The sequence below is a fragment of the Pollicipes pollicipes genome, unplaced genomic scaffold (genome assembly GCF_011947565.3).
Source record: "Pollicipes pollicipes isolate AB1234 unplaced genomic scaffold, Ppol_2.1 Scaffold_4219;HRSCAF=4965_pilon_pilon_pilon, whole genome shotgun sequence".
In the NCBI taxonomy this organism is placed as follows: Eukaryota; Metazoa; Arthropoda; class Thecostraca; order Pollicipedomorpha; family Pollicipedidae; genus Pollicipes; species Pollicipes pollicipes.
The window spans coordinates 36,082,905-36,099,677 of NW_023596448.1; the positions used below are offsets into that span (position 1 = coordinate 36,082,905).

General features: G+C 53.2%; 1 protein-coding gene across 3 annotated transcripts; it reads left to right on the forward strand.

Moving 5' to 3' along the window:
• Nucleotides 1–214: 214 nt before the first annotated feature.
• On the forward strand, nt 215–13,265 carry LOC119095748 (somatostatin receptor type 2). Of its 3 annotated transcripts, none has more exons than XM_037218601.1 (2): nt 215–366; nt 11,257–13,265. In XM_037218601.1, the coding sequence occupies exon 2, from the start codon at nt 11,809–11,811 to the stop codon at nt 12,991–12,993; it is 1,185 nt and encodes a 394-aa protein (XP_037074496.1). In that variant the 5' UTR covers nt 215–366; nt 11,257–11,808; the 3' UTR covers nt 12,994–13,265. The 3 variants fall into 3 exon arrangements, with proteins under 3 accessions (XP_037074496.1, XP_037074497.1, XP_037074498.1); XM_037218602.1 differs by having other exon boundaries at nt 249–299; XM_037218603.1 differs by lacking the exon at nt 215–366 and adding an exon at nt 5,317–5,370.
• Nucleotides 13,266–16,773: the final 3,508 nt, after the last annotated feature.

Below are 16,773 nucleotides of genomic sequence, written 5' to 3' on the forward strand. Positions count from 1 at the left end.
CCTCTCCCCCGAGTCAGCACCTCCCTCCCCCGAGCCTCTCTCCACGGGGTCAGCTCCCTGTCGCCGGTCGCGCCGGCAGCCGGCATCGCCTCCCCAAAATCAATGCCGACCGGCGCGGCGCGCCAGGTCCGAATGAGATGTGTCGGCGGCGGCGGCGCGCGCGCGCGCGCTGCGGTCCGCGGTCGAAGACAGCGTCGAGAGACCGGCTGCCGCGTCGGGGCCGACGCAGCGCCGCCGGAGTCGACGGGCGGCGATCAACAGCGGCGCCAGCGCCGTCTCGGGAGACGTCGATCCGTCAGGTAGCGGTCGGGTGCGGGTTCGGTGCGCGTGTGCTGACGCCGTCCGACGGGTGCCGGTCGGGTGCAGGTGGGTGGCGTGCATGCTCCCGGGGTGTGGTGTGGGTGTCGGGGGTGTTTTTGGGCGGGGACGGGTGTGAGCCTGGCCAAACGGTGTTATGTGGCGGTAGTGTGCGGATGTGCTGTTTGAATGTTGAAAGGGTGCTTGGGCAAAAAATGGTAAGGGTTCGGTGTTCGCTACAGCGAACGTTGTTTGTGGCTTTCCCCCGGGATGCCGGAGCTGTTTGGGGTTTAGGGACGCGTCGACGTCGAGATTACAATGCACTCTCTCGGAAACGGCCGACGTATTTTTTGTTCGGCCAAGCTGCCAGTGTGAGCTGGTGATTTAGTACCACGTAGCTGCATTCTTACACTTACACTGTGGGACGGCCATAAATAATGGTGAAGTCAAGAAGTGCTTTACGGTTCGTGACGTATGTCACGTCACAGGTCGCATGCCGACCTATCAGTCAAGAGATAGCCCTTATTTGAGGTGAGATCGCTGCTCTGGGCCGTAGCGTCGGCACAGAATGAGCTCTTGCCCAACAGTTTATCGCTCCCCGGCGGTGCTGACCTGAATGCGCAGGATCAGTGTGGTAGATGGGGCGTCCAATGGGCATGGATGGGGTGCTTCGATGATCTTACTGTTTATATTGCTCCTTGCTAGAGACCCAACTTTGTCCAAAGTGGCAGTCCGCACCGCTCTGGCTAACTAGGCATCTACCTGCAAAATCAAGCCGTATTACCATGCTGAACAGATGTTGCCCGCAAGTGCTCAGCTAAGTGAATCTACATTTGGTTGTTTTTCTTGTAGCAAATTTTATGCACATGGCATAATTGATGCTAGTGTGATCAAATGCACAACCTTGTTTGCCTCACACGAATGGTTGGGCTAAGACAGCAGTAACACAAAGCGCTCCAACTGTGGTATCTTTATAGCACCATATTGCGTCTTAAGCGTTAATGGCTGCTTCCAGCTACAAATCGAAACGAGGGGATGAAATCGAACCTGGGCCGCTCGCCAAAACGTGCCAGGAAATTTTCCCCCTGTACGTCGTCTCAGTGAATCATACGCTTGGTCTTCTATAGCTGTCTGCATCAACAGATGACTTTGTACAAAAAAAGGTGAAGAAATGGTCGATACACCAAACCATGGGGAATCTCCTCAGTTCATTCCACGGTACATGAGCACACATAGTACGCAGCTATAAAAAATAATGGCATTTAACGCGACACTGCAGCTAAAATTGCATATTTCTTTCCGTGTACCTCAAGGAAGGCGGATGCGTAACAACGGCCGTAATGTCATCAGTCGGATTCAAGACAGAGGTTCAGGCTCTGATGTGGCGTTTGCTAAACTTGAGTGGATAAATCATACAACAGCGGGAATGGGCATCACATGGAATCCTTGAAACGGTCCACATAGCCCTCCTGGCACCATTCACCCATGCTTCCTCCCAGAGCGCCACCTCTGCGCCATTTGTGACACCACGTGCAAGAGTGCTAGTACAGTTTTGCTCCAGAACGCTGCTTCTGCCACTCAATAGACATCGTTCACTTTAAGGTTTGCCACAGAAAGCCGTGATATGCTACTATATACTCAATAAAGGTTTCAACGAAAGTAAAAACTGAGCTGAGCACGTCCTAGATATCCGTCCACAAAACCGCAAGTTTCAGAACCATATCGAAGGTTTTATTTACGTCATGATTGTTGAAATGAAATTTTTGGCAAAACCATATGTTCAGGCATCAGAAGAAATGACAGAATAAACCAAGGCAAACATCTTTTTGAACCATGTATGTTGAAAATGAATGTCAATCGCTTTGAGGGTGAAGGGCATCACACGTAAGAGGCCCTTGTTATCGTGGTCGTAAACTATGTACTTGTTTACATAAAAAACCTTGTATGAATAGACGAACCCTGTATTTCTACTATTCGGTGTCAACAACTGTTACACATGTGATGCAAGGGTAATTGTTGCGTACTGTGTTAACCAGTGGGCGAAGTTAGAACGATGAATGCTATACAGCCCTGTGGTCATTTCACTCATCATTGATATTAACTGTGGAGTATGGCTTGTGCATGAAATGAGACAATTCAAGCGCACCTTGACCCCACAATTGGTGTCACCATAATAGCTAAGCGTAGTGCGTTCCAGTGTTTATATAAAGGACCCACCTGGCTTCTGCTCAATGAAATCTGACCAAGCTTTAAAACTTTGGGCAGATATTCGTGATTCTTTCGGTGAGATATTTGCATTAAGTTGTTCAATCTCGTAATTGTGCACCTGGATTAATGGTGTGCTACGTCTACCGTGGGCTTCCATTTGCTATGGCCCTTGCTAAATACATCACTAAACAATTCTGTATGATTGGTTTGTGCGTGACATTGCACTCTGATTTGTGGAAGACATGCATGAGTTCTAGCGTGAAGTGCTCTCTCCTGCATTCTAACATTATCAACCCGTAAAATTCCGCCAGTCATGGTCCAGCACGGCAAAAAGCCCGCGGGCTCTTTTTAGCGGGTCAGATGCGGTGGGTTGGTAGATTACGAAGCTTCCTCCATTGCGCACCCGCTTGAAAGATGAGCAATCACAAGAGTGTCGCATGACTGTTCTGGCACCACTCGCAACGAATAGGTGCAAAGTCGGCGCGCGCTTGTCAGGGACTATGGAGCTAGGAAAACGATGTGAGCGACATGCTGAACGGGGGACAAGTAAGGCAAGTATCGAATTGCTGAAGCCATATTATCATCGTCAGATCCCTATTTGGGTAGTGACGCTGTGCGTTTCGTGCTTTCACGGCTTTCCGTGTGGCTTTTGAGCTGGCCTGAGGCCTGCGGACGCGTGTTCGATGAGAAGTCCGCGGTGTGGTGGGTGCGGCAAGGGCCTACCGGACTCCAAAACACATAGGAGGACGGGAGGCTGCTGTGACAATGGACTGTCGCGGTTCGGAGGACGTGGGAGGAAGTGGGAGGGTGGAAGTCTTTGGCGGCAATGAACTGCCGGGCGTGGGAGGGCGTGGGAGGGTAGGAGTCTGTTGCTATCCGGCTGAGGCGAGGGCCGTGCTTGTCCTGTCGGTGGGTGGCAACTGTGAGCTGGCCATTTGCCATCTCCGGGTGGCTTGGCCTCGGAAGGGGCGCTGCCCGGGCATAAACAGGGCAGGCAGGTGGCATGGCTTCGGCACCGATGTTGCCCCGGCGTATAGAAAACAGACAAATGCCATGGCTCCGGCAGCGACGCTGCCCCGGCGTATAGAAGACGTATAGAATACAAATGTCACGGCTTTGGTGGTGGCGCTGCCCCGGCGTATAGAAGACAGACGGGGCGACAAACGGGGCAGCGCCCCCCCCCCCCCTCCCCCCCCCACCCCCCGGCTTTGGTGGTGGCGCTGCCACGTCGTATGCGGGACGAATACACAATGCACGCACCCCTCCTCCCTCACGGAAGAAATGTGTGCGCTTGTGCATGCTATGGACGAGTGAGCCAAATGTCCGGATGAGATGTTCACACGATCCCCGGCACAGAGCAGCCTTATGAAGTTGATGCTGCCCCGTGTCCGTCCGTGTCCGCGCCTCGTGCCGCGTGTCCGTCCGTGTCCGCGCCTCGTGCCCCGTGTCCGTCCAGCCCCATGTAGCGGACCGGCAGACCCGGTAGAGGGAATCCGTACAGACGGCATAGGAGAAAGAACCTACGGCTGGACAATTTCTGTCCACTCGCTTGGTATTGTTAGGTCTGCGAATGATATGAAAGGCGCTCTCTGATTGGTCTGCACACCGAAGATGGAGCCTGATGCAGCGAGCTGTGCTGTATAGGCATGGGCTATGACATTAGATAACATGGAACGTGAATGGTGCTCATTAGCTCTGGGTCTCTGGGGTCAGGCTATCAGATTAGTTGCCCCATTGAGCAGAAGTGGAAACATCGGTGGCCGGCCTACGACATGGCGTGGTTTACCATGGAGCGACATAATCTATAGCAATCTGCGTTTTGTGTCGACTAGTCTCGCTTTCACCGACTTCATGTGCGATCTGGTCCAAGTCTGTACGTTTGTGTAAAATGGTTACGAGTGCCTTGTATGTAGCTAGCGAAGGCTCAAAGCATAACAAGATGTTTGTCGGTCTGTGCAAACCTGATGTGTTTACAGACCACCATGTATTGACGAAGTACGCAGCGTAAGTTGTTAAGTGCGTTTGTGAGGAACATTATTCACGTAGATAAGACAGGAGTCGTAGCCTTATTCCTTGGAGGAAATTCAGGAGAATAGAAATATATAAATGCGTTGATGTTTTGGCAACCCGCCTTCATCGAAACGAATAGCAGAAGTGAATTCCTTCTGCTTTCCCTTCGCTGAATTCACCCCTGCTATTCGTTTTGATGAAGGCATATTGCCGAAATATCAAAGCATCTATATCTCTATTCTCCTCGTTTTTCTCCGAGGAATGGGGCTATGAGTACTGTCTGGTCTAGGTACATAACATAGTGAAGTTCCGTTCCCACAACCCACTCCTTCGTTTATAGATCGCTTCAGATTTACTCGCGCGCCAGGCCGGGCTAAGCCCTTACCATAATTCACTTCCTGCTGTCAGCCCAACTCAATGCCCCGCACTCGACCCCCGTAGTCTGACTAGAAGTAGCAGTAGTGACACCGATGGACATAGAGCATCGAGGCGGTACGAATGCGTGACCACCGAGAACCTGCAGCTGACGATGTGGGTCGCCTGTACTGTTGACATACCCCGTCACCACATCGTTTGAACTGTCAGTATACCCGACACCACCGCCTTCGGGCTGTCAGCATACCCTGCTAGCACCCCATTTCTGCGAGTGTCAGCGCATCGCGAGCCCATCGGCCGTCCTAGTTTTCTGCTCTGCGGAGGCGTGCACCTCAGAGACCCTTGGTGGCTACCGCCGCCGCTGTCGGGCCGAAGCCATAAATATTTAGAGGCCTTTCAGCGCTCTCGCAAACCGCAGTCGTCGCCCGTTAGTCAGCACCGGGGAGTGAGCTGCCCCGCCTGGCCCCAGCGCTACCCTGGGTAAGGCACGGGCAGTGATGGGGCTGTTATATGTGTGTGTTTGCTTCCCGTACTCATGACAGGGTAGATGCTCACTCAAATAAATGCCAAGGGATATTTTTTTGGAATTTCGGCGGGAGAGGCAAAGAGAGGAGTTTCAAATTTGACCCTGTTTATTCCAGTCAGTCGCTGGCGTTGTTAGTGTAATCTTGCGATTGTGTTTTCGACACACCACTAAATCCGCGATATGTATGTCACGAACAAAACTGAAAATAAGTTTTCAGTTTGCCATGATATCTAAGAACCCGACTGAGAGTGCTTCCTTCGAAATTTTGCAGGCTGCAGCCTTTTTATTGGAGCTAGCAATTAAGACAACTTTTTGTTCCGAGTTCTTCATGCAAACCCTACCTGGAATTCTTCACATAAACCGTGATGTGTCAGTTTAATGCAGGCCCCAGCCACCAATCACTCAGTCTAGTGGCCTCCGCGGGCGTAATTTCGTAAAATGAGTTGAGGGGAGAGGGCTGAGCGGTGGGAAATGATGAGACAATCCTATCAAGAATGCAGTTGCAAAATGGTTCCTACACAGATTTGGCCCACTTTCTTCTCCAAGTGGGGGGAGTGAGGAGGGGGTTGGAGCCCCTGGTAGAGTAAAATTTAGTCCCTCTAATAGAGTCTTCTAGATGCGACTCTTTTGTACGCGAGTGGTAGATGCGACCCTCCGGCAGACGTCTGGTAGACGCGGCCCTCCGGCAGACGTCTGGTAGACGCGGCCCTCCGGCAGACGTCTGGTAGACGCGGCCCCCCGGCAGACGTCTGGTAGACGCGGCCCCCCGGCAGACGTCTGGTAGACGCGGCCCTCCGGCAGACGTCTGGTAGACGCGGCCCTCCGGCAGACGTCTGGTAGACGCGGCCCCCCGGCAGACGTCTGGTAGACGCGCCCCTCCGATACAGGTTTGGCAAACACAGCTCTCTTTGTCACACCTGGTACACTGCCTTCTGGTAGACGTCTGGAGGACGCGGGCCTCTGGCAAACGTCTGGTAGACGCGGGCTTCCAGTAGGCGTGTGGTAGACACAGCTCTCTCTGTCACACCTGGTAGACACAGCCTTCTGGTAGACGTCAGGTAGACGCGGATCTCAAATAAACGTTGGCACGTGGATGATTATGGTAGAGATCATCGGCCCCCCGCCAACGGGTCATGACAAATCGAGTGGCACGTTGATGAAATACCTGGCGGGCAACAGGTAGCGTTCACTAAGGCCACGGCTGAGGGCTTAAGAATCGTAATCGGTGAGTTGCAATTAACCTGGCTATTTGTGTTTGGAGCACTCCATCTTGGCCATTTACACACAAAAAACTGAGATCGCGTGCTTGTGCGACTATGAACGAACGTTCACTTTCCCAGGAGTGAGCCACACTGGTTGCACCGGGATGAAGCTGACTCCATCAGATATTGGGAGGTCAGAGCCAGGGTTGTGTCACCTGATGCACCCAGAGTCAGAATGGAGTCGGGTCTGGAACTGAACAAGATTTCCTTGGGTCAGAGTTAGAGTCGACCGCATTTATTTCAAAGCAATCAGAGTCATGCGGAGATAGCTTCAATTTGCAAAAGTCGGTTGGAATCAGGGTCTAAATTGACTCTGTATCCTTTGAGACAGAATCAGAGTTGGACGTACTCTACTGAAGCCGAGCACAAATCTAGTCACAGCCCCACTACCCACAAATGTACATGCCCAAGCCGAGCAAAACGTCGCATGGGATAGCTACAGCAATACTGCATTGAATCTGCATCAGCGGACTTTGGTACAAAATATCGTTAATGGGGTAAACCAATCAATAGAGAAAAATTAATGAGGTCGGGCTTGTTCTATTCTGGAAACTACGTGCCCTATGCCAACGTGGAAAATAATGCTTTGCGTTCCTTGACACACGTGGTTACACGCTATGGTAACCCATCAGTGGGTACGACCCGTAGCAAGTCAAATGAAGCCAATCGGGTCAAGCATTTCGTGTCCATGCTCCACCCCGTCCTATCAGAAGCTGAACACGCTGCCACAACACAAGCTGCGTCGGATAGCTCCTACTAAACTGCACCAAACATCTCAATATGTCTTCACCATGTGCTAAGGTATATCAAGTCAGGTCGTGGAACGCAAAATATGTGTCCATGAATATTTATCCATTTGGAGCATTTGACTTAGTTTGTCAATGACAGTCAGAGCTCATCGTACTCCGCAAATCTGCATACGTCACATAGGGCGCTTATATATATATATATATATATATATATATATATATATATATATATATATATATATATATATGTGTGTGTGTGTGTGTGTGTGTGTGTGTGTGTGCATCAAACTGGCCCTTTGCAGTATACGGAATTACAACGACGGACTATGTTCGTACGCACATACGCATGGACTACGACGAACTGACCTTCAAGTCATGGAAGTATTTTAAAGTGTACACTTGACGCCACACGTAAATTAATGGGTGTCTGAGACACATATGACCGACATGACCTTCACAACGTTTGTTTTCGGTGACCTATGCAAGCTAAGGCCTTGAAGGTTTCGCATCTGAAAATGTTGAAAACTCCGGCACTGAAAATGCAAAGTTCGACATCGTGTGTTTGGCGGCACGTACGTTATCCCGTATACATACCATTGGTCTTCCGACATCCTCATTCACCTGCATTTGAAAGAGCTATTTTGCTCTTGGCAGCTCAGCAGCAACGAAAAGTGTCTAGGTTTATTCAGAGCCACGTGAAAAAGTGCCCGCATTTCGACTCTGATCGCAGTAAGAGGAAATATACTGACACTGTGCGATAAAGAAAGCAATGACAAATACCGGCACTTTATATGGATACAAACCACCACTGCTATCACAGCAGATAAATCCTTAAACCCAAATCGGTGACCTAAATTAACAACATCCTCAACGAGACGCCCTCGACAGCCCTGTCAACGACGGACAGCAAAGCTCATAAGGCCGGCACGGTCCCAGCCAGCCGTTCATCCCATCACCAAACAGCGACGGGGACGCTGGCCTCCAATTACGGGCGCGCCGAAGCCGCCAGACGGGTTGACACAGAGCGGTGTGTGGGGAGAGCTCGCCCATCGGCGAACGAGCTGATTAATGACAGCGGCGGACGGCGCGCGCGAGCGGAGGTCGGAACAAAGTCTGGACAGTCGTTCGGACCCGGCGGAGATTTGACCTGATGGTCCCTCGACGAGCGGGGAAAAAGTGGCACGCGAGCGGTTGGATCGGCCGGAGGCGGGGTGCTGCCTTAGGGCGTGGAGGCGGCGATCGATGGCACACTGGCGAGAGGACAAACAAGGAGACGGGAAAGACGATCGTTAACATGCAAGCGTGAATACACGAAGTCACGACATTGATGGAACGAGCGGGCCGGCCAAGTGCTGGGACCTGATGGGGACAGCAGCAAAGACCCACTTGGGGAACGTGCGAGGCCTTGAAAAGAGCAATGTATGGTGATCACTCAATACTGGTCATGATGGCAATGCACCCATTGACCATTGCTATAAATGTGCATGTAATGCTCATTGAAAAGTGCTGATAGATCCTTGTGTTAAATACGCGCCAACTAGTGCGACTCATCACTCTCAGAGCGTGAGCGAAGGTTTGCAATGCTTGACTACTTGTCATGTAGTGTACGTGTCATATAATTGTCTATAACATGAATAACAATGGTTCCAGAGTGGATATAACAATACATCGCAAATAGATACTGGTGCATGGCTCCGTGCATTTTGGCGGTTAGATTGCATATCCTGATGGGTTGAAAACTGCATTCTAACAATCAACACTTTGTGGAACGTTACGTTTTTCCAATCCGCTGCGCACGAACTGGTGACAACCTGAACAAGCTGAGGTGCATTCTTCCCCTCATAGGCGTTCGTACTCAGGACACGCTTCTTTACAGTTCAACGACTAACTGAATGGATCATGAGAGAGACGCCTGCCATAGGACGAGCTTATTACCGGGAGCGAACCGGCCATGCATGGCACATTGCGCCTGCATGCCGCGTTCATCACAGCTCATGCGCGGTGCGCCGCCTTCATCATGCAGGGCACGCCACACACATCTCCCTTATCACGGCCCGCGTCGCGCCCCGGCTGAAATACGGGTGCGCCGGCTGCTGAGCGGGCTATTTGGACGGACCAGCGCGCGGCAGTGGAGCGGGGGTTCCGCTGCTGGGTGGGGCGTTCCGCTCCTGGGCGTGGGTCCGCTGCTGGGCGGGGTGTTCTGCTGCTGGATGGGGCATTCCGCTCCTGGGCGTGGGTCTGCCGCTGGGCGGGGTGTTCCGCTGCTGGGCGGGGCGTTTCGCTGTTGGGCGGGGTGTTCCGCTCCTGGGCGGGGTGTTCCGTTGCTGGGCGGCGTGTTCTGCTGCTGGGCGGGGTGTCCCGCTGCTGGGCGGGAGCAGCTGGTTTTTTGTCTCACAATAGATGTTCACATACACAGTCCTATGGATGCACATTGCACACGCGCCTCTATCCTCCCGATCACGCACTGTGTAGCCAAATGAGCAGCGAGCAATCGGCAACCGTGCGATACCACTTCGTGCTTACCACGCAATCCAGACGCTGCATCATCCATTCACCAGCCAGTTTCACATGTACCTCTCGTTCCACCGCTAACCTATTATTCCCTTCTCATTATGTGCGCATGTCATCCTAGTATGAACACCATATTGCATATGTGAGTGATAGAGCCGCTCTGGTGTCCGTTGTAACGGGGCACCATTTGGCCGCCGGGCGTGAATTCTGCATCGGACATCCGGCTACTGCACATCACAGCACAGCGGAAGAGAGCGAAGGCCTAGCTTCCGGCGAAGAAGCCTAGTGACGGCTGCCGGTACCCGCTCCGACGCTAGGGGGGGGGGGGGGCGTGCCTCTGACCAGCGGGCGGTCTCCGCCCGTTCTTTGCGGTCAGTCTTTGCCCTACCCTTCGCATGGCACACGACGCCAGGGATCGGTCTGTGACCTACATTTGCAACCCACTGCCAGCACGACGTCCGTGGTGGCAGTGTCCGTCCGTGGCCAACTCTGGCCAAGCGTCGTCGCACCAACGCCAAGCACAACAGACTGTTGCTGAGCCCCCTGCCGGCCGTGGGCGGTGTGACGGGCCGTGCCCCGGGTCGAGGCGACCCTCTGGGGCCCCAGGCGACCTGCCGATCGCTCTTCACGGCTGACCGAGCCAGCGTGTCGCGGCGGGGTCTGGTCGAGAGCCGGGAGGGGAGCAGCACATCGCCGCTAGCCCCAACGCGCTCGGCCGTGACAGCGGCGTCGGCACAGGACCGCGTCGTGGAGCCACTTGTCTTGTCCTAATCTGTCGCCAATTTGTCGACCGGCCGACAACTATACTAATCTGACGACAACCCCTGTAGTTGCATCACGCAGCAAATGACACCGGATGTGAACCGTTCATGATATCTTCACGGTCGTTCATCTTTTACTTGATATTTTAACCATAAAACGTTGTCAGTTTACCACTTACAGTTGCTAGGAAAACACCATCAAAGAATTGCAGCTTTGCCTTGATTTCTGATTGGAGTTAACTGTATGCATTACTATAGTCGCCACTAGACAGAGCGTCGATCACTGCACATTCCTAAGCGTTAACGTCACAGCAGATGCCGTATGGCACAGCACTTATGTCGGTGCCTCGTCTTATTATCGGGAAATAAGCAGCGCTCCATAATTTAGCATGCAACGCTGTCCTGTAACAGACGGCTAAAACCATTCAATTACCATTACAGCCAATACTGCAAGAGGTTGCATGCACGAATACATTTTCAGGAGCCTGATGCTGCGAGAAGATTCACCTAGCGCGAAGTACCTGCGTTATTGACGGAGCGATTCTGTTTCGTTGCAGTGCTGCCTCCACCTCTAGACGCCCGCCGAGCTCGGCGCCGAACGGGCGACGCCTGCCGGCCGGACGCTAGGGAGAAGTCCTCGCGCGCCTCACGAAGTCGCGCCACGCCTCACGTCGTCGGCTCCCGAGCGCGAGCCCTTCCGCTCCGGCCTGCCGCCTCCGCCTCCCGCCAGTCGCCGAGCCGCTGTCAGCAGTCTACTGCCGTCTGTCTCGACGCGCGGGCGTTGCCAGGCAAGCCCGCCTCTCCGGCTCCCGTCTGTGCCGGATGTTCCCTGATTTCCCGGCCGGAAGCGCTGATCTCCGGCAGCCGCCGGAAGCTGCCGAGACTGAGCCTGCTGGAGCGCCTCCGGCTCCTAGACGGCAACTGTTGCTCCGCGCGAGCGGCCCGCTGAGTGACGTCGTCGCTGTCTAAGGTCTTCGACGCCTCTGCCCACCGGTGATCCTGGCGACCGAATTTCGTCACTAGGTGGACCAAGCTGCTAGTGGAGGTCCCGGCACTGGTCATCGCGCCGGCGCTTCGCCTGTTAGGACGACGTCGCGAACGCCTCGGCCATGGCGTCAGGAAATCCGTACCAGAACTGCACGGTGCTTCAGTTGCTGGACAACGATACGGTCAACTGTCTCCAGGTGGCGCCAAGCACCGACCCCTACAAGGTCATCAACGCCATCCTCTACGCCACAGTGATGATGATCGGGCTGAGCGGTAACACGCTTGTCATTTACGTCATCCTGCGCTACAGCAAGATGCAAACCGTCACCAACTTCTACATCTTCAACCTGGCGGTGGCGGACGAGATCTTCCTCATCAGCATTCCCTTCATCCTGACCACGATGTCGCTGGGTCACTGGCCGTTCGGCATGGTCATGTGCAAGATCTACTGGACCATTACCAGCATCAACCAGTTCACCAGCAGTCTGTTCCTGACGGTGATGAGTGCGGACCGCTATCTCGCCGTTTGTCACCCCATCAGCTCGACCCAGTGGCGTACACCGCTCGTGTCCAAAATCGTCTGTCTGACGGCCTGGACGGCCAGCTCCCTGATGGTGGTGCCGCTCTTCATGTACGCTGCCGAGTACGAGGGCCAGTGTAACATCTTTTGGCCGGAGGACATCGGCGGCGAGAAGGCGTTCACCCTCTACACCTTCGTCATGTCCTTCGCCATGCCCGTCATCCTGATCCTCGTCTTTTACGTCCTCGTCATCCACAAGCTACGCCATGTGGGGCCGAAGAACCGGTCTCGCGAGCGCAAGAAGAGCCACCGCAAGGTGACGCGGCTGGTACTGACCGTCATCACCGTCTACTTCTGCTGCTACCTGCCCTTCTGGGTCACCCAACTCTCGATGACGCTCAGTAGCGAGGCGCGCGTCCGCCACAGCCCCGTCATGGTCTGCGTCATCCTGCTCGTCTACACGCTCACCTACTTCAACAGCGCCGTCAACCCTATCCTGTACGCCTTCCTCAGCGACAACTTCAAGAAGTCGTTCGTTAAGGCGTGCCAATGCGCGCGCCTACCCGACGTCAACAACGCCCTGCAGGCGGAGAACTCGGTGTTCCCCCGCCGCACGGGCGGCAAGTCGGTCGACCAGCGCGAGATGGAGGAGCGTGCCATGTCCGTCGACCCGAGCACCGGCCTCACGGGCTTCGGCAGCCTTCCCCTGTCACGCTCGCTCAACCCCTGCAGCCTGGCCGAGACGTCCAACGGTCACCTGACCCTGAAGGTGCCGGCCATCGGCTGAGGGAGGCCGCGGGGAGGAAGACGGCGCGTCCCGCGAGGCTTCCAGCGGACGGCACGCGCTGCACGCCATCTGAGACGCGCCGCCGGGGCAGTCCAGCTGCTGTGGGACGCAGCGAGGGTTACGGCGGTGCCGAGAGGCGGCCGGCGGGGCAGACGCCGGCGAAGGCTTACCGACCTCTCGGGTGATGAGCCACGCCTCGGTGAGGCGCGGCTCGGACGTCTGACGCTGCGTGGTGACCGCAGAAGCTGAAGGCGTGGTTGTTGAAATGTTTTAGTGCCCTGAGGGCATGTGGCTTTTCGATGAACAGATATTGTGGTTTGCGAACAGACATTGATTGACACTGGCTGTCGGTGTTGCGATGGTAGAGTGTTCGCTAAATGAAGGAAGTGTGGATACGCTGGAGCTTGACAAGCCCGCACAACTGCTCCCTAGAGACTCAAGGTTGGGTGCTAACGGGGCAACCTGATCTACCACCAATTTTCTCTGTGATTACCGGAAGTATGGTGGCAATGGATCACCATCCGTTAGAAGCTGAATGGGTCATAGTGCAATTAACCATATGGTGGCGGTTCTGTACAGAAAACAGCTGTTATTTTGTAGCGGAGCCTGTCAGCCCGATGCGCCAATTTTGTAATGATTACTGTACGTGTTCCGTGGTGTACAGACGTTTAATGTTGTAAACTCACCTAGGTTATGAAACGAACGCTTTCATCATTGGTGGTCCGTTTTGGATGAAACTAAACATGTTTCCTCCGGAACTGGCGATAGCTTTCATTCACTTTGGCGACGTTCACCACACGTCCTCATCTAAGATGTAACTCTGTCACCGTCCATCGTTCTGAACGGGAGTTCCCAAGACTTCAAGGTATTGGGCCGAGCAAGAAGTATTGGATTTATATAATTCGAAATTGTTGGTACCTGTGGAAACGTAGCGTCATTTGCATCAGTCTCTTTCCAGTTCTTCATCCCTTCCGTTGCGATTCATCTGCACCGTTTTGACGTCTGCGTTGATGGCGGCGCACCGACGCCTTGTCGTTGATGATGGCGACACGACTACGATGTGCAGACACGTGTTCACTCCATCACAAAGCCAACGCATGCCTGGCAATTTACAACAGTAAGGGGCGATTGATGGCGGATGGATGCCGCAGGAATTCTGACTAGCACATAGGAAGGAAACAAGCCAAATGAAGCTCTGAAAGTGATACGATTTCCCGCGTCAAAAGATGGAGAAACGGCAATTGGCAACCAATGCACCAGCATCGGTAGCCCAAATCTTGTAAATGCCCTTCGAACGTGACCGGCGCGTTGGCATAGCCATCCACCCCTGAAATGTGGCCATGAGGCCATAGTGAAATGTGTAGTGTTGGCGTTGTTTATGTACTTTTTGTCGCTTACTTCAGAAGCTATATATTCTTGTAACTGTTGAGCGATGTTAGGGTTCTGCGTAGGGAAGGGAAGGTGCTATATTCAACACTTGTTAATCAGAACATATATTGTAAATGCTGTCGTAACGACCACAAACGCCATTCACACTCTAAGTGCTCCGTTTGTAAAAGTGGCGCATGGTAAACGAGGAAAAACGGCGTCCATTGTTGTGCTGGGTGTTGTAATGCATGTCATTGCATTATGTATGAGTGTTTTCGGAGTTTCGGTGGAATGAACGAGCGGCGATCGCCCTTGTTGTTTTTTTTTTTTGCCGAGCCGATGATGTGGCTTCTTCCTTTGCGATGAAGCAGGCGCCGACGCATCCGGCAAGTGGTCGTTAGTGTTGGCCCGTGACAGCTGAGACATGCCGTCACAGAGCGCTCCCCGCCATGTTGCCGGCACGTCAGGGGTCTGTGGACAGTTCCTTTAAGGCACATTCCCTAGAAAGCCATCGCCCAGCGAGGCAAATGGGGCGGAAGTCCGGCAAAACATGAGACAGAGTGAAAGAGGGGGAAGCGAGGGAAAGAGCGAAAAGCAGAGGTTAACGAGCTGGGAACTGGGGCATCACTCGTGCAAAGTAATTGTATTGCCAATGGAGACCGAGGCTCTTTGTCAGTAAAATCGCAAATGGCCGTTAAGGGTATTGGTGCACCATTGATAGTTCCAGGCTGGAAGTGTAGTGTTTTTAGTTTTTACGTGCTCTCCCTGATTAATAGCACGGCTTTCTTTTCACTACAAATACCAATCTCTTTACGCCGTAATATGTCGGCGCCAATGTTAGCTCTAACATAAGGGAAGTGAAGAGCGATGACCACCTGATGATACCTCCATTATGAATGACTATCACTATTATGAACACGGTATCGATCACTGGCAAACAAAATAGGAAGAAAGAAAAAGACAAAAGAAGACAGAACGTAATGAATGACAATTTTGCACGCGTTCCGGATTTGTTGGGGTTTACAATTCATACGAAAGATACAAATTCAAAGCCTCGTTTGGTAGGCCCAAATCCGTTGGAACAGACTTCGATCCGTCAAGATAAGGATCTATCAAGATCCTTGATCCTTCAAGATAAGTGAGCCGCCTCAGCCGAACGCACCCCACGTTCAAGATCAGTGAGCCGTTTCAGCCGAACACACCCCGCGAGCAGCATCCGTGGACGCGTCCGCGTACCGCACCGCCGGCAAAAACTCTGTTGCGACGCGACCCGGCCAAACCGTCAAGCCACCGTCGCCAAGCGACCCCCCATCGGGGGGTCGGGGAGGGGGAGGGAGCCAGTCCCAAACGGCAGACGACCTGGGGAGTCGCTACCAGCAACGCCTCGGGTCAAGGCCGGCGTTGTTTGTGCCTTTTGCGGAGACATAAACCTCGCCGGTTCTCCGAGAGCCTTTCGGTGGCGTGAGCTCTATGCGCGGTCTGGTTTTAAACGGAAGGTACCCAGCTTGGGAAGGCTCAGATACGATGTCCCAGCGAAAACCTGCACGCAGGATGTTTTTAAATAGAGAAGGCGACTACACCTGCACCCGCCGCTTTTCGTCATGACCGCACGCATTTTAAAACTACAGCCTCGCGTGTGAAGCTAATGCAATTAAATGTGGCCAGAGAGTACACAATTAAGGCGGAGTGTCATAGTCGGTATGCACGCGGGCAGTTCCAACGACACAGCGACGCCCGCATAATTTCGGTACGGCGTCCAGCTAATTAGCCGCCGCTTTTAAATTAAGGCACGGCTATCTGAAAGCGTGTAATTGAGCTCGGCGAGGCCCATGCAATTTCCGCAGTAAGACATCGGCTTTTCACGGAAGGCCCTTAAAGGTGCACTACTGGGCGTTCAAGGCTTGAATGACGCGGAGCTTAGGCTTCCTCATCGCGTGATATTTAGCCCTTTTAATCGTCAGAGCAAAAGCAGAACAGGAGCACAACGTTATCTACATGTCAGGACGTAGTGTAGTACTCTACACACATTGGAACTCAGCATGTGTTTCCAATGGTGTTCACACAGACTTTTGTTAAGCGCCTCGGACCCTCGTCAATCGTGTTTCTGAGCGCCTCGGGCACATTCGGTCGCCATCTTACACAAAAATTCGATAGCCGACGCGCAGGTCGATGAAGATCTTTACTACCGCGAGGAAGAACACGCCAATACTCGCCGATATAATTTTTGAAAAAACTGACTCGGTCGATGGCAGCATAATAGTCTCCTGATCTTGATGTGACTAATAAAGATGCGTAAGTATAAAATATGGCAACAGTCAACAGAACGGTTAAACTTTCCGCAGATGCGTTCCAGGGTAAAGTTTTGGGACGAAACCCACGGTATGTGGCGGCAGATGGGACAATTAAAACCTA